The sequence below is a fragment of the Saccoglossus kowalevskii genome, chromosome 3 (assembly GCF_978046115.1).
Source record: "Saccoglossus kowalevskii chromosome 3, keSacKowa6.1, whole genome shotgun sequence".
Taxonomy (NCBI): Eukaryota; Metazoa; Hemichordata; class Enteropneusta; family Harrimaniidae; genus Saccoglossus; species Saccoglossus kowalevskii.
Window position 1 is genome coordinate 27315639 of NC_140643.1, and position 23399 is coordinate 27339037.

General features: G+C 37.4%; 1 protein-coding gene across 1 annotated transcript; it reads right to left on the reverse strand.

Moving 5' to 3' along the window:
* Nucleotides 1–434: 434 nt before the first annotated feature.
* On the reverse strand, nt 435–21487 carry LOC100367104 (protein NEDD1-like). Its single transcript, XM_006812870.3, has 12 exons — nt 20879–21487; nt 19234–19326; nt 18038–18154; nt 17380–17520; nt 16830–17059; nt 14078–14273; nt 12992–13196; nt 11483–11575; nt 4696–4886; nt 3702–4057; nt 3517–3583; nt 435–2082 (listed from the first exon to the last, which is right to left on the reverse strand). The coding sequence occupies exons 1-12, from the start codon at nt 21008–21010 to the stop codon at nt 1978–1980; spliced, it is 1926 nt and encodes a 641-aa protein (XP_006812933.1). The 5' UTR covers nt 21011–21487; the 3' UTR covers nt 435–1977.
* Nucleotides 21488–23399: the final 1912 nt, after the last annotated feature.

Below are 23399 nucleotides of genomic sequence, written 5' to 3' on the forward strand. Positions count from 1 at the left end.
TCAATTAATGATTCACTGGGATGTTTCTAGTGATGTACACAATGATTACAGCTATAATTGGACATTATGCAATACCAAGAGCAGCCAGTGTGGCCCATCACCCCCTGTACTAGCACACTGGTATTTTAATCCCAGAAATCAACACTACAAGACCAAAGCTACAAAATGATTTCATCATGTGGCAAGATGTGGCATGGTATAATAAAGATTTCTAACTATTAACAGAAGGTTCGCAAGGAGACATAATACACATCCCACCAGGGTAGAATGACCATATTAAACTCATATGACAACAATAGCACTTATAAAAACTAAAGTTTTAAAAATAAATGCAACACTACAAGATATACACTGATGAGATAAGGGATGAACACAAATAGTTACATAAAAGGAACAAAATTGTTATAAATAGTAGAGCAACACTGGAGCTTCCATTAATTGTATCAAAAGTAATTTATTTATAATATGTACATTCAAATTAGGTGAAGTAAAAATTTTCCAGTTTGCATACTAAACAGCGCCCTCATGCACTGAGTCTGACTAGCCTGACCCCGAATCGACCACTCAATACTGTTATCAGTTGGAAAAGTGTTATAAAGATACCCCCAGGCAACTACACATTTGGGGGGGGGGGCTTGAATTACAAATTAAAGTTCAGAAACAAAACAAAAATGTGTGAAGCATTGTCACAGATAAATAAATTGCAGGTTTAAATTAGGGATTAGATAGATAGTGTATTTGAAGTCAGCCAGACATAATGGATTGAATCAAAAGTGACACTTAATTGACCTTGCCGAGTTCATTTAAATGCAATGTTATGACTCAGGGTGTGAATTAACCTTTGACCCCAATTGGTTTATTTATATAGGTACAAAGTGTTTAGGTATTTCAGTCTTCTGCAAACTCAAACTAAGTAGTAATTCTTTTTCAAATATTGTTTCCAATAGTTCAGCTAGTCACATTCATCAATTAACATTTTTATACTGGCAGTAATAATATCCTAACATTATCTTCTGTTTCAGATGTAATGTATTGGCACTAAAGAGAGGTAGTTGCAAATGTACCACTAACATGATAGGATGATGTACATTGGGTTGATGTGATTTCTCCAAAACATGTTGCATTACTTTCACATAAATAAGGAATAAGCACATCCAAATAATGTAATAATGTGAACTGGTGTCAAGAACAATTAATAACTCTCACTCCATCAAGTATTAAGATTTGGATGCAAAGTGGAACTAAGCTGAAATCACTCAAACACTACCTCTCACCCCACCCCACCCCAAATCATAACATTGATGAGTAAAATAGAATAGAAAAATATTTGAGGTTAATATACCCAGGTCTACTGTGAACGTTAATACACGTAAATGTAAACTGCAAACTAAAGTTATAGATGTGTTCTAAGAAAATACTGACAAACATAAATAATAAATGGCTCATGAAAGCACAGGTTTTGCGGTAACCATACACACAGGTATAAAATATAATAGTAAATATGAAATAGAAAATCATAATACAAAATAGAGACCAATGATGGATACGAAGACATAATCAAATATTACACGGACATGTTTGAGCACAGGTGGGAGTCTTAGTTAACAAAGACACAGATGAAATAAATATATAAAAAAAAACATGTACAACTTCTTGTAAATAAGCTCAGCTATATGATTGTCACAAAGTATACATGTCCAAAATGTTTTGGTGTGGCCAGATTAAAGATTCAACAATTTCCAAAACTTTCTTTTTATTATAAATTAATAAACATCATATTTAATTAGTGAACAATATTTAGAAATCTATTTTTAAGCTTATTATCATTGAAACCAGCTCCAGACCAAGGAAATGTTGGAATGAATAAAAAATAATGATTATTAACCTAGAAGGGTCTGGCTGTGAGTCACAGGAAGTTGGTTGACATACCAAGGCATACATGATGTGAGACTAAATTCAGCTTCAAAGATGAAACTGTCAATACTTGGTTTTCAGCTGCCTGTTCTCTTCTTTTAGTCTCTCTATTTCAGCAACGAGGGCCTCATTTACAGAATACTTGGCCATTTCTTGTCTCATTTCATACTGTGTATTAGAAACAAAATAGATTTCAGTTTGCTACAAGTATTATGAAGGGGGGGGGGGGGAAATGGAGAGAAATATTATTCTTCTGATGACACCCATCATGCCTTGCAGATAATACAGTAAAGCATTTAGTTTGAACTCCTAAAATGTTTTGCAATATCAGGATATTAAGATATTCAAGAAAACAAAATATTGTGAAGGTCACTGACACTCTTGGCTTAGAACCCTAGAAAAAATTGTACTGCACTTTTTACTTGTCTTTCACGAAATTAAAGCATTTTAAACAGTATTTCATGGGTCTAATGGGAGGATTAATCATCATCAAACATCAGCTTTGCATTATCAAATCTAAACAACAGAAGCAGTCTTCCACAACAGAATAGCAGAGTCAAAAACGTTAAATTTGATTGACCAGTGTATCTCCATAACGCCCCATGGCTATTAAAAGATGTTCAGTCAGTGTGGTGCCCTGGAACTAACAAGCAGCCTGTCGGCTGAGATAGCTGCGCTGTTAGCAATGCACATGGCAATTAAAGAACAGAAGATATCATTAGAAAATGAACAAATCTGAGAGAGGTCCACATGTAGTACCTATATGTATAATATATCAAAGCAATTGGACTTGCGGTTTTCAACAAGAAGTCGAAAATATCACTTTTTACCAAAAATTACAAAAATATTCATCAAAATTAGAGAATTAAAGATATCATCATGAAATGAACAAATCTGAGAGAGGTCCACATGTAGTACCTATATATGTAATATCAAAGCAATTGGACTTGCGGTTTTCAACAAGAAGTCGAAAATATCACTTTTTACCAAAAATTACAAAAATATTCACCGAAATTAGAGAATTAAAGATATCATTACAAAATGAACAAATCTGAGAGAGGTCCACATGTAGTACCTATATATGTAATATCAAAGCAATTGGACTTGCGGTTTCCAACAAGAGGTCGAAAATATCACTTTTTACCAAAAATTACAAAAATATTCACCAAAATAAAATTACAAAAATATTCACCAAAATTAGAGAATTAAAGATATCATTACAAAATGAACAAATCTGAGAGAGGTCCACATGTAGTACCTATATATGTAATATCAAAGCAATTGCACTTGCGGTTTTCAACAAGAAGTCGAAAATATCACTTTTTACTAAAAATGACAAAAATATTCACCAAAATTAGAGAATTGAAGATATCATCATGAAATGAACAAATCTGAGAGAGGTCTACCCAAGGTACATATACACCAAGTATCAAAGCATTCAGGCTTGTAGTTTTCAAGAAGAAGTCGAAAAAGTAAAACATTGACACGGACGACGACGGACAATCACTCATATGATAAGCTCCGCTCGACAAAGTCGACAGCGGAGCTAAAAATAGGCAAGCAACGTTGCCATGACTGCAAACTATACGTATATTTACTTACCATCTGTATCTGAAATTGTCTGATCATCTCCACTTGAAGATTAACAACATCTCTATGAAGAGACATCCTGTTTTTTAAAGAAAGCAAAACATGTTAAATATCTAATAATCAAAGCATTGCTGAAGTTACCAGAGTTGAAAGTAGTCACACTAAGCTACAGAAATCAGTTTACGATTACGATTTACCTTGCATCTTCCACAGCATCATCGATCATATTTCGAATAAACTCAACTTGGAATGGTTGTTGATGGGCCGAAGAAGCAAGTGGTGCCCCGCCCACTGCTCCCTCCCCGTCACCTGCTATGTCTGCTGAAACACTACTAGAAGAGCTTCCTGAGAGACCTCTTTGCGAGGTTGATGGCAGTGTAGTAGGTGTTTGAAGATATGGCGAACTGACTGTAGGGCTACTGATGGAGGGGAAGTGTCGTGATGCAACTCTAACTGGAGCTATTTCAGATAGTGATGCCACTGGTGGTCTTGAACCAAAACCATTATTGATATTTCGATTGGAGACAGGAACGGGTGGCTGGATTGATCCAGGCTGTAACAAAGAGTATTGGTTTGAGTCTATTAAACACAAAATGTTTTCACACTATATCTTAAACTACTCTACAGAGAACTATTCACCAAACTTTGCCATCATAGTAAATTAACTGTGTTAACTAAAACATGTACAAGATGCACAATGTTGCATACATGCTATTTATATTCTAACTGCCATACTAATAACCCAATTTGCATATGGCAACTCAAAACAATAACAAGCAGAATAAATGTTAGTGCAGTGGTTAGTAACACAATGACAACTACAGAATCATTGCTCCATCCAAAGTGAGTGATGTTCTGTTGCGGTGTAGTTGTCAGCATGTTTACATTCATGTAAGTACTGTAAAACCATTTATTTTCACTATTTTGATGTTTTGAACATATTCACTGTGTTTTAATTTCACAAATTTGTCAAGGAAACAATGGGTTTTATTGTTATTTTACATGTTCATGTAGATTTATTTTTATTGAATTTTATTCATCAGCGAAATTAAAACGCAATGAATAATTAATGCATTTACAGTATAATGAATAACAAGAGTGGATATGCATGGTGTATTGGATCACCGTAGCTCTCTAATCTGACACCAAACCACATAACACATACACTAGTGACAAACACTGGTTACTCACAGAAGGCACATGTGGATAAGGACTGGTAATAACGGGAGATGTATCTGTAATGATATGGTGCGTACTAGTAGAAGGCAACAGTCTGGATGATGGCTGCATAAAAGGGCTATCATCTCCAGAACTCAGTGGAAGACGTCTTGTTGTAGCAGGAACATTGCTTATATTGTCAGATAAAGGTGAAAATATAGATGCTGTAGAATTAGAAACATAATATCAATGATTAGCTTTTGTTGGCTAAATGAAAGATGTGACAGTGATGTTTGTGGGTGACATGATTACACTCTGAGTGAGATCTTAGTTCACCTGGACATAACCTTTCACTGGCAAGGATAAATTTTCTTCAAGGTTGCAGAGAAATTCATGTTGACCATATGGATTGATTTCAAAAACATTGTTTTTTTTCACAATGTTGCAATTACCTTTTTCAAGAATGTATTTTATCACCTACAATTTTTTGCTTGAATTATAAAAGAACAAAGAAAGACGAGGACCAAGGCTTGACAAATTCTGAACACTAATCTATGGATCCCAACAATGCAAGCACATAATTAACAAGAGTTGGCAGAGCCATCTCGATGCTGGGAAAATAAGAGTTTTAAAGTTGTGTTTTGGAGCAATGGATTGGCGAACAGACAGAAAAGCAATTTCAAAGACTTTGACTTTGTTTTAATGAAAACTTGAAGTATACATGAGGGTACGTATTATTTATTTATTTTGGAAACTCAATTTTTAAGTGAAGGAATTAAACTAAATTAAATAATCATGTTAGAAATGACTACTGTTCAACTCCGAACTAGTCGTTTAATTGTACTTAGCGTATGTTGCTATGGCAATCAATCAATTTGAGAAAAACAGTCGACAATGACTAAATGCATGGTCACAGCCAAATCGCTGTTTAATTGAAACAAGTCATTGTCAATGACACGTCCCTGTTCCGTTCATATTTGAGTGACATATACATTCAAAGCAGATCATGACCGAAATGCACCTGCATATGTACAACACAATCTGAACAAAATCCATCCATGCATGACTGAGATCTGGTTCCGGAATTGTGAAAATACGTGATTTTAATGCATTTTCGGTCTTAAAATGGCCATCATTCAGCTATTGTTAAGCGGATCATGAAACAAATGCACATATCTATTTGTGACATGATGCACCATGTGTGTGTGAAGTTTGAACTTGATCAATCCAGACATGTCTTGGATACGGATCCAGAACTGAATTCTTTAAGAAAATGGCCGCCAGTCGGCCATTTAGACTTGATCCGGAAAAAACAAGTCATTGTCAATGACACGTCCCCGTTCCGTTCATATTTGAGTAACATATACATTCAAAGCAGATCATGACCGAAATGCACCTGCATATGTACAACACATTGTACTAAATCTGAACAAAATCTATCCATGCATGACTGAGATCCGGTTCCGGAATTGTGAAAATACGTGATTTTGATGCATTTTCGGCCTTAAAATGGCCATCATTCAGCTATTGTTAAGCGGATCATGAAACAAATGCACATATCTATTTGTGACATAATGTACCATGTGTGTGTGAAGTTTGAACTTGATCAATCCAGACATGTCTCGGATACGGATCCAGAACTGAATTCTTTAACAAAATGGCCGCCATTCAGCCATTTCGAACTTGATCCGAAAAAAAAAAATGACGTGCATCAAGGTCCTATTATGTTTAATGTATGTACCAAATTTGAACGAAATCCGTTCATGCATAACTGAGATCCGGGTCCGGAATAGTGAAAATGTGCGATTTCAATGCATTTTCGGCCTTAAAGCGGCCCCCATTTGGCTATCGTTAATGAGATCATGAAACAAATGCACATACATATTTGTGACATGATGTACCTTGTGTGTGTGAAGTTTGAACTCGATCAATCCAGACATGCCTTGGATACGGATCCAGAACTGAATTCTTTGAAACAAAATGGCCGCCAGTCGGCCATTTCGAACTTGATCCGGAAAAAAAAAAGACGTGCATCAAGGTCCTATTATGTTTAATGTATGTACCAAATTTGAACGAAATCCGTCCATGCATAACTGAGATCCGGGTCCGGAATAGTGAAAATGTGCGATTTCAATGCATTTTCGGCCTTAAAGCGGCCGCCATTTGGCTATCGTTAATGAGATCATGAAAAAAATGCACATACATATTTGTGACATGATGTACCTTGTGTGTGTGAAGTTTGAACTCGATCAATCCAAGCATGTCTCAGATACGGGTCCAGAACTGAATTCTTTAAAATAAAATGGCCGCCAGACGGCCATTTCAAACCCGATCCAAAAAAAAATATGACGTGCATCAAGGTCCTATTATGTTTAATGTATGTACCAAATTTGAACAAAATCCGTCCATGCATAACTGAGATCCAGGTCCGGAATGGTGAAAATGTGCAATTTTGATGCATTTTCGGCCTTAAAATGGCCGCTATTCGGCTATCGTTAATCGGATCATGAAAAAAATGCATGTGCATATGTCCCATATAATGTGTGATGTATGAGTGAAGTTTGAACTTAATCGGTCCATGCATGTTCGAGATACAGGTGATCACGGACGGACGCACACAGGGCAAAACATAAGTCCCCGTTTTCGGACTACGTCCGAACGGGGACTAATAAAAAAATCAAAGAAAACAGAGAACTCTAAGACAGAAAGAGAAACACGAGCGATGTAGTCAAACAGGCATTACGGCAACCATGTTTGTTTCACCTCAATCAATACAGTATTACCCATGATGCACTATTCCCATAAGCGTGGGTATGTGGAAGTTCATAGTCAAGCGTACTGCATACTTGATGACGACTCCACGCTAAACGCAGCGTGAAAATGGCAATTTAAACTTTCCGGGGCAGATTTACATAATACTACAGTTCGATAACATGGCCAGTCACATAAAATCCATCAAAAGGGAGCTGCAAGTCATATAATGCCAAAACAGTACCATGATTTCACAACTTTCGAAATACATTCGTTTTTATCGATGTCTACTGTTCAACAGTTTAATGTCTTCCCGTTCGCAAGAACACAAAGCCTAAACTATCAGAAATTCGTAACACATAATTTGAGTGATGGTATAACAAAATAACTCATCATTTGTAAATTCAATCCATCGAAAAAGTATAAAGAACATTTTTATAAACAATTATAAATTATATAAATACACTTTGAAAAGAAACAAGATTTATAAACATAAATCTATTTAAATATATTCTCACTACAAATTACACAATACTTATTTTCTAATGGAGTTTCTTCACAGCACAAACTATTGGAATCATGCACACGTGTGAGTACTTCGGTGACGTAACTGTGACCACATGACATCATTCTGTTAACATCCACACATTTTCATAAAATCTCCATGCACTTTTTGACCTTTCATAAGTAAAATACACTACAGTTTACTCCAGAAAAACAATTTTCTTGGTACATTCCTACATTCTTGCATACTAATGAGGGATTCAGACACATTCCAAGCTGAACAATTTTCTTGGTACATTCCTACATTCTTGCATACTAATGAGGGATTCAGACACATTCCAAGCTGAACAATTTTCTTGGTACATTCCTACATTCTTGCATACTAATGAGGGATTCAGACACATTCCAAGCTGAACAACTTTCTTGGACTAACAACAAAGCTGGTCAATCCTTTCCCAGCAAAAAAGGGCTTGAATTTCAGCATTGAGCGGGCACCCAGTTTCAAGACCAAATTTGATAAGATTACCTTGGCACCAAGGACCAATGAAGGGCATCCAGTCAATTGCTTTTGATGCTTCTGTGAAGTTCATTCATGAAAAAGTTTTGCTTATTGATATATATATTTCTTTAACCATGATAATGAAATCAGCTATTACAATTTGCAGAACCCAAACCTCATACTAGCAGATTTTTTAATTCCTGGACACTCTGGATGTTACACTGTGGATGAGGGTATCATGAAAACACAGCACTGTATTTGCAATCTTTGTTTAAGGTAGAGATGCAGTTTATTTGTGAATTTCAATCAAAAATATCTTTTTTCGTTTTTTATATAGATTTTTATCTAAAGAACATTCTGTGAAAATTTGACCAATGAATTCTTATTAGAACACCGTTAAAATTGCTGGTTATTTTCTGATTAAAAATAAAAAATACTCACACGTGGCAATGTTTATGTCCAATTGCCTAATTTGCATGAGTAATCAAATAACAGGACCTTTGATTGACAATATGCAAATCGAGATTGTACGGGTCATAGTTCATTCAATTCACGCGCATGTGCAATTATTCTCAAATCAGTTATCGCTCGCTAGCAAACCAAACATTATATTTCCTCAGCGTTTTTTCCTAATTTTTATCATTACATTATGCGTGGTGTGAAAAGAAAGAGAGGTAGAAAGAAGATTCAGATGATTTCTATGTCGGAAGAGGCAAAAGCTACACTGAAGGCATCAGCCCGCCGAACGAAAAACAAAATCGATGTGAGCGTCCAAACGTGACTTTCCCTGAAGGCGTGAATCCGAGTTTCTGATTGACTGAGAGATTTTATTTTTAAATAATTGTTCTCAAAAAATAAACTGAGCATGTGAAGAATAATTTAACATTGTTTACAGTGATAACAGCTCATTGTCGAAACGAAGCTTACCCATTCACGCTAGTCACAATAAACATCATACTCTTGAATAGGCGTCATTCATGACTACGGTAAAACTTAGACTCTATTTTAGGCATCAGGAATGATTGAAATGTCCGAAAATGACGCCAAAATACACCTTAAAAGTCCTATTTTATTTTTTTCTAAATCCCATCCCGAATTTACGGCAGAATCTGGTCCCTAAAATAAGGGACACGTGAGCTTTGATTCTAACCGGATATATTGCACTGGGTCGGGAAGATTACAAACTTTCCGATCATTCGCAAGTTTTGCTAGGTGGTGCGAGACAGCTTTGTTTGCAACCGGACGAACTCCGTTTAATTCAATGAAGCAAACAACTGACAATGCTAAATTAAATTGCAGAGGTACGCTAAAATTAATTGAAAACAAGCAAATAATTTCAATGAAAAATAAATCACAGAGAGAGGTAACTTGATACATTAACAACTCTTTTGACGCGCTGACCGCTTCTCCGCGTCTGATGTTTTGTTTTCCTTGTCATAATACTTACTGATTGATGATTTTGTTTTGATTTTTGAGTTTTTTAGCCTGCAACTCGGCCACGACCTTTGCTTTTTCCGTGAAAAATGGGGAAGTTTACGTCAATTTGACGGACATTCCATTTTTTTTAAACTAACGAACACACTGTTTAGCACTCCTATTTTTTTCATTTGCTGATTTCTATTCAGAAAAATTCGACCGCTCGAAAATGCACCTTAATTTTGCACTCTTAAAACATGTCAAATTTCCAACACAAATTATTTAAAACTGGTCGAAATTTTAAAACTTTTACGTTAGGAGCTGGAGCTCTCTTCTTGCAGGCGACCGTCGCCGGTAGTACAAAAGCATGTTTTGTACGTACATCCGTGCGCTGATTGTATGCGACTGTCTTAGAAAATCCCTGAATAAGGCGTTACCAAAATGGAAAAAATAAAAAAATTGCCTTCTTAAAAAACGAACAGAATTCAAATATTTCTTTTAACAAATATGTTGCAGTGGGAAAAATGGGATTGGAAACGCTGAACAAAACTTCTGTGCCTCGCGTTTCGATTCTAGGATTACGCGATTATTCATTATTGTGCGTTCGCTTCCTGGAGTTGGTTCTCAATACTACATAAAAATCATCGAGGATAAATAATTTAATATCCCACTTTGTACTCTTCATGGTAAACCACAGGCTCTCGTAGATTTTTTATTGAAAATACATCGAAGAGAAGCCATGATGTTTTGATCGTGATAAAAGGTCACCTTCCTAGGACCGCCCCCTGTTTAATAATTCATGAGATGACGTAATGTTTACTGGGCATTGACACATGTTTTTACCGACCCCACCAAAACACTGGTATGAATGACGTGTTTCTGATTTATATATTCAAGAGCAGTTGTTCTGGTCCAACGATTTTACATAAAATGTCTATGTCTATACACTAACTTTCAATTTCAATAGTCTAGAAAGTATGACAAAGTATGACAAAGCAGTAATTCCCGGTTTAACGCGCAAATATGCAAATTAGCCTTTTTCTCGTCTTCTATTTTTGGTGAATTCTCGGGTTTTAATTTAAAATAGCTGATAGACGCTTTGGCCAATTGCCTCGAAAATTTCACACATTATTGACAAGGTGTTCCCCCTTCAAAATGCGTCCGGACAGTTTATTACGGCGAGTGGAACAAAAATAACAAGTCCGCAATTAACATGGATATATAAATTATGCAAAAATAGAAAAGAGTGAACTTTGAGGTCATGCTGTGCGACTTTGAAAGCCGTTAGAGAGATGAGTGGACGCATTTGAATTAGTAGTATACCAAGGTATCCAGTGATGTAATTTTACCCACAAACGGACTTGAAGTTTTTAAGCTAATTTTTTTTAAACCACTTTTGTCCAAAAAAGCATATTTTTGACCCAAAATCAAAAACGCATTCTGGATATTTAAAATAAAGACAAGTTTTACAAAGTTTGTATAATAAGCTTTCAGAAAATATATAACATGTTGGATATATAATACCATCTTCATTGTCTAATTACTCAATTAAAAAGCAAGCCAAATAAACTGCATCTCTACCTTAATTACAGTTTTCTTTGTTTTTAATACATTTATTTGGAGTAACATGTGATTGGGCATTGCACCTACTTGGATCGTTGACTTCTTTCACATCATCCTTGGCTGTGGGTATTATCTTGTACGTCTCGGGAGTGTAATGATTCTTGTAATGATCATTGTTACCTTGTAAAGAAAAATACACCAATATAATCAACTGTGTGGTACACAAGCATCACTACCAAGATAGATTGGATACAAATATGAAGGTCACTAAAATGCTGAACAATCAGATGATATAATGAACTCATTGACATAAAACATCTCTACATCTACATGCTGTGACCAACACATGCTACAGCACAGCATGGCCAGCATCGCTGTCACCAACGCATGCTACAGCACAGGATAACCAGGATTGCTGTCACCAACGCATGCTACAGCATAGAATGGCCAGGATTGCTGTCACCAACGCATGCTACAGCACAGAATGGCCAGGATTGCTGTCACCAACACATGCTACAGCACAGAATGGCCAGGATTGCTGTCACCAACGCATGCTACAGCACAGAATGGCCAGGATTTCTGTCATCAACACATGCTACAGCACAGGATGGAAAGCATCGCTGTCACCAACACATGCAACAGCACAGGATGGCCAGGATTGCTGTCACCAACGCATGCTACAGCACAGAATGGCCAGGATTGCTGTCACCAACGCATGCTACAGCACAGAATGGCCAGGATTGCTGTCACCAACACATGCAACAGCACAGAATGGCCAGGATTGCTGTCACCAACGCATGCTACAGCACAGGATGGCCAGGATTTCTGTCACCAACGCATGCTACAGCACAGAATGGCCAGGATTGCTGTCACCAACGCATGCTACAGCACAGGATGGCCAGCATTGCTGTCACCAACGCATGCTACAGCACAGGATGGCCAGCATTGCTGTCACCAACACATGCTACAGCACAGGATGGCCAGGATTGCTGTGACCAATGCATGCTACAGCACAGGATGGCCAGGATTGCTGTCACCAACGCAAGCTACAGCACAGGATGGCCAGGATTGCTGTCACCAACGCATGCTACAGCACAGGATGGCCAGGATTGCTGTCACCAACGCATGCTACAGAACAGGATGGCCAGGATTGCTGTCACCAACGCATGCTACAGCACAGGATGGCCAGGATTGCTGTCACCAACGCATGCTACAGCACAGGATGGCCAGGATTGCTGTCACCAACGCATGCTACAGCACAGGATGGCCAGGATTGCTGTCACCAATGCATGCTACAGCACAGGATGGCCAGGATTGCTGTCACCAACGCATGCTACAGCACAGGATGGCCAGGATTGCTGTCACCAACGCATGCTACAGCACAGGATGGCCAGCATCGCTGTCACCAACGCATGCTACAGCACAGGATGGCCAGGATTGCTGTCACCAACGCATGCTACAGCACAGGATGGCCAGGATTGCTGTCACCAACGCATGCTACAGCACAGGATGGCCAGCATCGCTGTCACAATAGATTCTCCAGCATGAGATGACCAGCATTTCAACTATACGAGGATTACAATAGTGATGACTTACTAAGGGGAGAGAAGACTTCATCATTGGAAGTGACAGGTGCAGTCTGTCTAGTGGGTTTATTCCCATAGTCAATATTCTCTTGTTCACTCTCAGCACTGTCTGATTCGGCTTTACCGGAGTCTACACCAATCACTGGCGGTACTTTTCGACTGTTAACGGTTGATGTAACATTGGTTCTTCTTGTTTTGTTACTTATTGTGTCATTCTGTAAAGGGCAAGGTGACAAAAATCATCACACTGCAACTAAGGGCTGCAATCACAAACGTGCAGGCTGACCATGCTTTGATAAATCTTGTTTTTTATGGTTTCCATTCATTCAGGCACTGTCATGACTCAATTTAACTTGTGTGAGTTTCTGTTGTGTTAATATCTGTGATGATGGATTGGTAAATTGTGATTGTTTTCTAACAATATATATAACAATTTTATGATCTTATTTCTAAGTCAGATATAATCAATCAATCAATCAATCAATAAGAAAAGAATTTAATGAATGCTTGTTAGTGACCATGATTATTGGCTAAATTAGACATACACAGTTGCTTAGCTATATGGTTTGGTGCCATACTTCAGCGTGTGGGACATACCTTCTGCTAACATACAAACTAAAGCTACATAATAACACTGTACACACAGCAGTGAATACTAACCAGGGCTTTTTCTAGAAAAAAACTGCAAGAGAGAGAACTGCAATTCAGCGGCGCCACCAAGTGGGGGAAATAGGGTTCTCCCTACCAGAGTGTGGAGTTGATGATAATTCTAAGTTACAATGAAGCATTCTATGGCTTCCTTGGGGCCAAAATTACTATCAGACAGGTCACAGTTGAAGACTGTGGCCACATGTGATCCCTGGTCAATCAGAATTTTATGGTTGCCAGAGGATCTGCTCCCCAGGGTAAGGGGGCACATGGCCATGGCATGAGGGCGCTGTGCCCTGTTCCCTTGTTTAAAAAAGTCCTTGCTAACTATGTTAGGCCGATATACAGCTGAACTGAGAGAATTCAGTAAATACTTCCTTTATTGGAAGCAGTCTGATATGCAAGACACTGAGCTGAGTTGAGAAAACTCAGTCAAGTAAATACTTACTTTATTGGAATTAGTCTGATATGCAAGACACTGCACAGATGATTTATGTGCCTGTATTTCACTTTTGGGCGATGCACTCATTCGTAAATCAAAGAGTTTAATTTGACCACGGGAACTACCAACAGCAAATGATACACCATCATTCATGAAGTCCACTGACGTAAGCGGGGCATCAGTCACAATTGTCTTGATTGCTCTAAGCGAGAAATAATAACAATGCAGTGATGTACTTGATGACAATAAACATGAATATCTTTGTTATTTATTTGCATATGTTTAAAGATATGAAGGTATGTATCATCTTTATCCACAAGGCATGTACATGTATTGATCTAAAATTTGTATGAACATCAGCATTCTCTCATTGCAACAATGATAGGATTTTTGTGAAAACAAAACACTAAATTAATATGACAAAGGAATATTCCACATGCAAATTATGCCATGTACAAGCTAGCCACATTAGAAGTGTCTTGCCAGTAGCCGAATATAATCGAGCAGTTGTGTAGATTCGGTTGTGATTAAGTTTTCAGCATCTTAGGGTGTCATCAAGACAGTGAAGAACATGCAGGAATCTTTGTTTTGACGAACAAGCAGTATTATTCCATGTGAAGCATTTTGCATTTACAATGCAATGAGACACACATTGTTGTTTGATAGTTTTCTGTATAGCCATTATATGTCTATCCTTTTTGAATAGGAATAGAAATGACTATTTTACTCCCATTGCCACTGCGTCAAAACTGTGGACATCAAACATTTTGTGCTTCCTAGGTCTACTACGTTGAGTGTGCACCCAAAACAGAATTCAAACAGTACATGACAAAATTATTGTAGTGAAGTCAATAAATAACTTTAATAAATGGCACAATACATCAGCTTCTGATCAGTATACTAGTACCGGTAACTTGCGAACACCATAACTTCATATTTCATTTTTTTAAGTTTGGAAAGAGCCTTCAATGAACTTCAAGAATGTGTGAACTTTTATATGTAACCGATTCAAATGAGGTGACATATATGAAAGACTAGACAGAATAGTCATCAGAGTGGTGGTTATTGCACAATGTATGCACAAGATATTGGTCATATCTGAAGAAAGATGGCGTCTTTGACGGTTGCACAGACCAATGAGTACAAACTGAGCCATTACTAAGTTTTAATTTGGTAATTTCTTTGATGAATGGAAGGTGTCAAAGGAGTCGCCGGCAGTTATTAGTGCAGGTCAAAACTCACACTTGTGATTTCCATTAGACAAGCGCATTCAGTGTTCTCCACAAGGGGTTTTAGGCGGGCGGCCCGCCCATCAAGTTTTACGGCCGCCCAGTAACTCTCAACACCCGCCCACCAACGTACTTCCAGCTGAAATTATTTGTAAAAAGCTTGCATTGTTCTTCCCAAGCCTAAACAAAAGAGTAGTTGCCCAACCCTTTATTTTGCTATTGTTTCAACAGTCCAAACATAAACAATGTCCATTGGAAGTCTACAAGCAGTTATCAAGTGTATTCATGGCAATGTGTCAATCGCTTGAATTCATTGTCGCCCGACATTGTTGCCACTTATTGCTCACGATACGCAACTACAGTGGTTTCAATTTATAGCTGTATTTTTAATAAACGTCTTCCGATCACGAAAGAAAGAAGTAAATACGAACGAAATGTATATGCACAGAAAATAAACAAATATATTAGCAGATTGCATGCAAACTCAAACAAAAATTTAAATTCTAGCCGTATTTACAACGTTCGCTCGATTTTCATTGTGAAAACAGCATGGAGAAGGCAAACTGATGACCTTTTGGCCTACCCCATTCAACGACCGTCTGCTACCCATCGCTGTTGGCGCTGTAACGATTTAGTATCTAAGTTGCATAGGGGAACAGCGCATTCTGGGTGTTCGTGTACTGAATTCGGAAAGCGGTAATAAACATCAAACATGGCTGCTGGATTAGTTTACCGCAAGTATTTGTAATTGAATAATATTTTAGTTATCTTTTCCACGTACTTTTTTTCAATTTATCTATTTTTTATGTCTAATCTTTCGAGAACATATCAGATTCTTTTCTTTTGCCGATTGCTAGCATTTTTTTCTTGAATTCCAAAACAATGTGTGAAAACGCAACGTATCGTGGCCGTACATGCGTAAATGCATCTTACCGTCCGTCGGCACGGGTGAGTACTGATGCCACAAATAAAAATGTTATGGATTTTGTTTTAACAAATTGTCCGTTTTGGCTTCGTGGGCAAATCATCTCGTATATTTTCTACATTATAACTCAATTATGTTTTGTACTTGCTCTTGGTTACTCGAATTGCATTTCATGAAAGCAGAATAATTTGCGAACGCATAAATCACCGATTTCAAACTTTTTGCATTTCGCAAATATTGATAGTGACCAATCTGTTTGTATTTCAAAAAATTGTAACATGTTCCAATTAAATTAAATTAAAAAGAGAATAGTAAATAACTTAGTGTGTATTGTAGTTCATGTCATAAATGCGAGAATGTTGTATGTAAATGATATGCAAATTCATATGCAAATTTATGCTAATTAGGCCGCCCACCAGCTAATTTGGATTGTGGAGAACACTGGCATTGGATTGTGAAAAAATTGGTTTATCAACACAAATGTCACATTTGCGTGGCACAGCAACCACCACTCTTTCAATTTATAGACAGATGTAGCACTCAAAAAATAATCACAGTTGTACATTCCAATTTTGTTTACTGGAGAAGAGAATGAAACACTTACGATTTTCCTTGTGCATCATAACACACTATCCTCTTATCGAGCCCAACAGTCACAATAAGCATGTCATTAACAGGGGAAAAACATATATCAGTGGCTGGAGCTCGGTGTGTGTCTGTAAAACTAGCCAAGTGTCTTCGAGCAACGGAATCCCAGAGATGTAGAGAACCATCGTCGGAGACAGAACCCATCAAGTGTTTTTTAAAATGAGAATACTGTAGACCTCTTATTGCCTGTAACCAATCATTATCAAGCATTGTAGTAAGTGAAATGGCACTGTGGACCCTTGAAATCATCTACCCTTGATATTGCTATACAGCATAATCTACTTAACATTACACACTACACATTATTAAACTTTATTTGTTGGAAGCAAATCTTTGGAGAACGATAACTGAATAATTGGGTCTTGAGTTGTGTGAAAGATAGAAGACTTGGACGATAATTTACCTTACAAAGTAAGGTCTGTAGTACAAATTTCAATTTATACATGCAATAACATAGTCCCCAAACTCCAATAACATCAACATTTTATTACACAGTTGATACTTACATGTGCATTGGGCAGTGTCAATGGACTAAAACACTGGCCTGTTATAACATTATTTAATAAGATATTTCCATTAGTTGCACCCGATGCTATATACGTATCGTTGAAATTGACTGCTATACAAGTCACTGTATCGGAATGGTCCTGTTAATAAGAAAGTTAGCATGATGTAAGTTTTAGTTGACAAGTATGGTTTTGCTATCGAGTTTGTTTTTATGTAACAATGGCAAATGGAACAAGATATGGAGGTGAATTGCATAAAAATACACAAGATGGTGGTAGGTTATGTAAAAATCTATATCACTATTTTATAACTTGAAATAATGGATGATAAATGGAATAATTGTGACATTTCAAAAAGCCTGTGTTGACATTTCAAAGCATGAAGTGCTGCCTTTACCCTGGTCAGGGTGGAAATTATTGCAACTATTTGACTATGTAAAAAAGTGGCTAGGTTATTTTACCACTATTTGATAAGCACAAATTTTTAAGCATTAGATTTGATTTCATAATGTGTACGAGTTCCTTCAGTATGACTAAAGGCACATTTCAGTTCCAGGTTAAATATGGAACAAATAGATTTCAAATTCAATGAACAGTTTCTATATACACCTGTCACACTTGCAAGACTTATATCGAGAGCGTGTGAGAGTTGACTTACTTTAAAAGTTTTCTTTAATTTCTTCGTCTTTGCATCCCATATACTGACAACTTTGTTTTTCCCACCTGACACTACGTATCTGGAGTTACTGACAAAAGCTAAGGTGGTCTGTTTCTCCTGCAAACATGGGAGAAAAATATATAAACACAATTCAACTATTATAACAGTAACATGTTCATAATATAATTCATTAAACACATGCTGCGGAGAAATATATACACTATAATAAATCAGAATGACGAAAAACAATATTATCGATTATTGTAAAGCGGGCTATAGAACTGATAGTCTGGATCCAACTGTTCATTGGTCACTGGATATAAAACAAATTACCCTCTAGTCTACGAGAATTCACTAATGAGAAGAATAATGTACTCCGATCATTACGCAAAATTCCTTCATGACCGATAGTCCAAGAATTTTTTTTAATGAGACTGTCGAAAGACGTGATTTCAATCTCAGACATGGCTTAGCTGCAGCTCTGAAGTTCTGTGGTTTGCTGTAATTCACATCTCATAATTGTTGAAATACAGGTATGTAACACTATACAGACAATAAATAAAACGTACAGCGAACAAAACCTAGAACTGCGTAACTGCAGCTAAACTAGTATATTTATCACATGGTCTAGATTTAGTGAAAATATAACAAATTTGATCAGATGTCAACAATTTGACAAACTAGTTTATAAAATAACAAGTTATACGTTTCAAATTATTACTTCATTTCTGAATAATCCATAATCCAAATGCTCTTTTAAAACTGTCTGTCTAGTTGGTGTTGGTGTTGCTACCAAAGTTTTGATTTTCATGCATCAAACTTTTTCATTAGTGCATCGAGTTTTCATCTGAAAAGTTGACATACAAAAACATTTCTTAGTTGCAGGCTCTTATAATATTTCATCAAATTTAGCTGCAATTCACCTTTCCACAATCAAAAGTTAGAATATGGTTGCTGATCCAACATTGTGCAATGGGCTTCACGCTATGTTATGTTCTTTAAAGATTTCACAAGTTTTTGATTTGCCAAATGATATAAATGACGATTGGCTCACGTATTAAGTATTGGAAGTACATTTTCTGACTGAATATTTACATGTTGCTTGCCGACGTTTCGAGATCAGCTGCTGCCATGCTATTAGTCAGAATGTCGTTTAAATGACGCATGCGGAACTCCCTGGAAGGGTGAATACCTACCCCATCTGCTATGTGATCTGACACAATATTTGGTAATTTCTTGAGAGACGTAAGTGTTATTTTATCTCCTACAGTGGCTGCACTTGCTAAAAACTGGATAGAAGTTATTAAGAAAAATAGAAATCTACGAGGGAAAAACAAATAATTTGAATTGAGTAAATCAACTCATTCACTAAAATAAGCAGGATTATTTGGAAGATGAGTCTAAGAGATGAGATGACTAAGTAATTCAAAATCACCAAACTCCAAAATCTGTGTACAAAATTATGCACCAAACTTATTCAAAAATCGGTGTACAAACGCACTGACAAATATTTAGTTATTTTCATTGTTGTTCAATATTTATGAAGCTTGTAATGCTAACCTTTTGAACTCATAACTCAGACATAATTGAATAATTAAATTCACTTGAATAATATTTCAAGTGTGAACAATAAATACAATACAATTTGAACATAAGGTTATCAGGTTGCTATGACACGTAACCTAGCAACCCAAGTTAGACTGATGGTATCATTAGTGTGTGCATGGTTGGATCAGACTAAAGCAAACAGACCACTACCTGTATATAATGAGTAGGCAGGCCATGGTTTCTGGAATTCAGCATGTATTTCTTTCAAGTTTAAAACATGTTATCTTTGTTATTGGCCGGAAGAAATATTCAGCTTATGTCTTGTTCTCTCAGTCTGACTGAGTCACTATATCCAGATTTTGCGCTAATAACTATTTTGAAAAATGTCAACCCCTATAACAATTGGGATATATGTAGCAAACCAATGTGTATCCATGATACACTCGCTAGTTATTTACAGGGTCAGCCACTTTCAGGTATGCAGTTAGGTAACCCTGGTTACCCAGTAGTATGGAGAGGCTCAACTTAATAACTGACAACATATATTACAAACAGTAGTTTCATGGAATGCAACTGATGTGTCAAAAGTCAACAAGGTAAAACAGGTTGGCTTTTGAAGGCAGACAAAATCATACATGTACAAAGTAATACTGTAAAATCTGTATTAAAAGCTGAGGCTTCTATTGAAATGGTACAATGCAACAAAGGAGATGCGGCTTCTATCAGAGCATCTACACATATGAGGAATGGTGAATTTTTGGTTCTCAATTGTTCAAAAAGAATGGGTGTAGTATTTACTATCACAGTCAACTACAGGCTTTGTCTTTTGAAAATAGCTGGCTGCTGAGCTGGAGATGGCCCTCCTAAACAATTAAAATATCATCAAAATAGTCTCAATAGGAAATTGAATTATTTTCTATGAGGATATGTTTTGAAAGAGTGATCACTCTTCTAAAATCACATCTTCTACCATGCCAGTTGACTGTAATCAAGACAATAAATAGCATAAGTGTTCCTTGGGACCCCCACCCACCCATAACTCTAATCATAACCTTGCCCCTCCATTTTTTTAATTGTATATGTCCCTCTTCAGTGCACATATACAATTACACAGGGCTGAGTGTTATGGTTTAGCTTATGCCCGAACACACATGAAACTGTTCCACAATAGTCCAACTTACGTTAAACAAACACAGCAGGAAAGCATCACAACATGTCAGTACAAAGCATTTTTAGTGACCAGCGTGATAGATCACAGTTTTCACGGTCAAACACGTGAAAACAAAAGGATACGTTATTACAATGACTCCACCGCACACAGGACAATCCACTAGAATGTGGGTTGAACTGTTTTATAATGTTCATGGAGGAAGTGTCCCATATTTTGATATCATCTCCAGCAGAAACGAGCTTCATTTCGCTCATCCTTGCGACCTACTTTAATCAGAACGTGTAAGGTGGACGACAACGATCGGTAGTTGGAAATCGGTATTTTCACATAAAACACAAACCGACACGTCTCGACAACACTTTGAATAATTCGGCGACAGCAGCACGATGACAAGGGAGCAATATTCCGCTGTGGTTACTGTTATTTCTGTAAACGCTAAAAGTCTGTGTCAAATCATATCGCCGTTGAACTTTGTCTTGATCGCCAGTAAAAACACACCTCAGCTGGAGTGTGCAACGCAGGGCAAAACGGACCGAGATGACCAGTAAACAAACGGTCCAAGTACAACTTCCGCCAAGTAAAACAATCGCATACAAAACTCCCGGCTATATCTACGTTTCATACAGGCTTCCTGACACACTGAAGAGGTGACAACGCTTCATGAAATCGTGTGATTATCGCCGGCAAACTTTCTTGATAACGATTCTCTGCTTACCGATTGCCGCCATTTTTGATTTGAGATATTTTGAAGTGCGCAGGTCCCGCGACACGCAGTTCAAAGCGAGGCGATTGCATAAAAAACAAAAGAACACAGTACGACGTCGCTAAATTGAATTGTCAATTGTTGCAGACACGATCCAGGTTAATATTTCATGGACGCTTTTCACGACTATTTTAACAACCAAGTGAGAAGAGCGGGCTCATAAACCCATCCTTGAACCTAGCATTTTAGCTCCATGACAGTAATAAAACATTTATGATAATCGATTTGGGGTTTTATCATGGTATTTGATTGTGTGCAGTATAGTCTATTTAAAGAACTTGCATTGTTTATCTTTTTAACCCATGGTGTAATATATTCCTTGGTTTATAAGACATCCGATTGGGGCATTTGAGATACCGTTTCTCATAGAATCACTAATTTATATTAGGATTTCTGAAAATGTAAGCACAGTCACTAGTAACCGTGATGTAGGTTTCGTTTCCGATGTTCTGACCATCTCGCAATTCGCGTGACTTATTCAATTCGCGCGGGATTTTCATCGCATGTCCCACCCATCTTACAAACTCTTGATATGACTTCTTTTTTTATTTGAAAAAGTGTTGTTATTTTTTATTATGAGTATTTTAAAAATATTTTTGGAAACGTTTTTACTTTGCCGAACCCAGTGAACTTAGTAATAATATTTATGGGTATCGAAATGTTCGAAGTTCGTCAAATCTGTGCACGGGAATATCCCGACATGCAGTGCGTCGCTAGAACAAAGGAACAACCCGGTCGCGTTGTGACGTCTTCGTTTGTCTTCATTCCTAGTATACCACCCGGATCTGTCTGCATCAACATCATCCATGCATCAATCAGACGTTGCCGCGTTTTTGTACCCAGATGTCATTCAATAGTCACCACTCATCATCAGAGTTAACGTCGCAGAGAGAATCTAGAAACGACGAAAACTCGGTTTTCAAGAGGGATTCTTTAGAAGACTTGGAAGAGTTCTATTCGGCATCAGACGATTCTGATAGCGCCAGTGGCTACGCAAGCGCCGAGTCGCCGTCCACATCGCCGCTTACATCATCTACTGGACTGACCGTTGCTGAACCTGCACAAGATCAAAACAAAAGTTTCAAAAGTGTAATTTTTCCCGAAGAACAGTCGACTCCGGAATCGTTACTTGAAGAGGATGATCTACTATCAGAAAAAGAAATTTTAGACATCTTACTATCGAAAGAAGAAGAGAGCAAAGAAAGTGACAGCTACTTTTTAACACATATTGATTCAGACGCATCCTCGGACGTTTCTGACGAGTTTTTCGGCGAAAACCTTTCTCAGGAAACGATAATATTTCTCGACGAAGACACCGATAACATTTATCACTCTGATACAGAATTCCAGTTAGAGCTTGAAAGCAAAGACGTCTCTGAATCCTCATCGTCTTCTCTTGACGTTCAGACAGCTGGAAGCAATCTTGATCTTGATTCAGTTATCGAGAGTGATAACAACGTTGAAATCGACACACAGGACATTATTGGGAAACAAGAAAATATTCCAGAGAAAGATTTCTATAAGTTATTGGTCATAGGAGCCGGTGACTTAACTCCACGGGCAAAACCCACCGACAAAGATCCCACTGGCCATCCAGTCCCACCAACTGCCGCAGCCGGCGACCTATTGCAGCTAAAAACCAACAAATTAAAAAATACAACCAACAAGAAACAATTATTCGACGATTTTTCTTGGGTAAAACCAGAACCCACAATAATAACAGCCTATCCAGTATCCATAACAACCACATCGTGGCCAGTATCTGTGGAAAGCAAAGCCAGCAACATGACGAGTGAGACAAGAAGAGCGAGTAGCAAACATTCGTCGACCTCCGTGACAAAAAAATACGAACATGCGTGGTTTGCATTAGATCAGCTGTA

Coding starts and splice junctions, on each gene's coding strand:
- LOC100367104 (XM_006812870.3), bottom strand. CDS start 21,010: ATGAGCGAAATGAAGCTCGTTTCTGCTGGAGATGATATCAAAATATGG. Junction 17,060..17,379: donor TGACACTGCCCAATGCACAT/GTAAGTATCAAC, acceptor GATTGGTTACAG/GCAATAAGAGGTCTACAGTA. Junction 4,887..11,482: donor GAAAGAAGTCAACGATCCAA/GTAGGTGCAATG, acceptor CTAATTCTACAG/CATCTATATTTTCACCTTTA.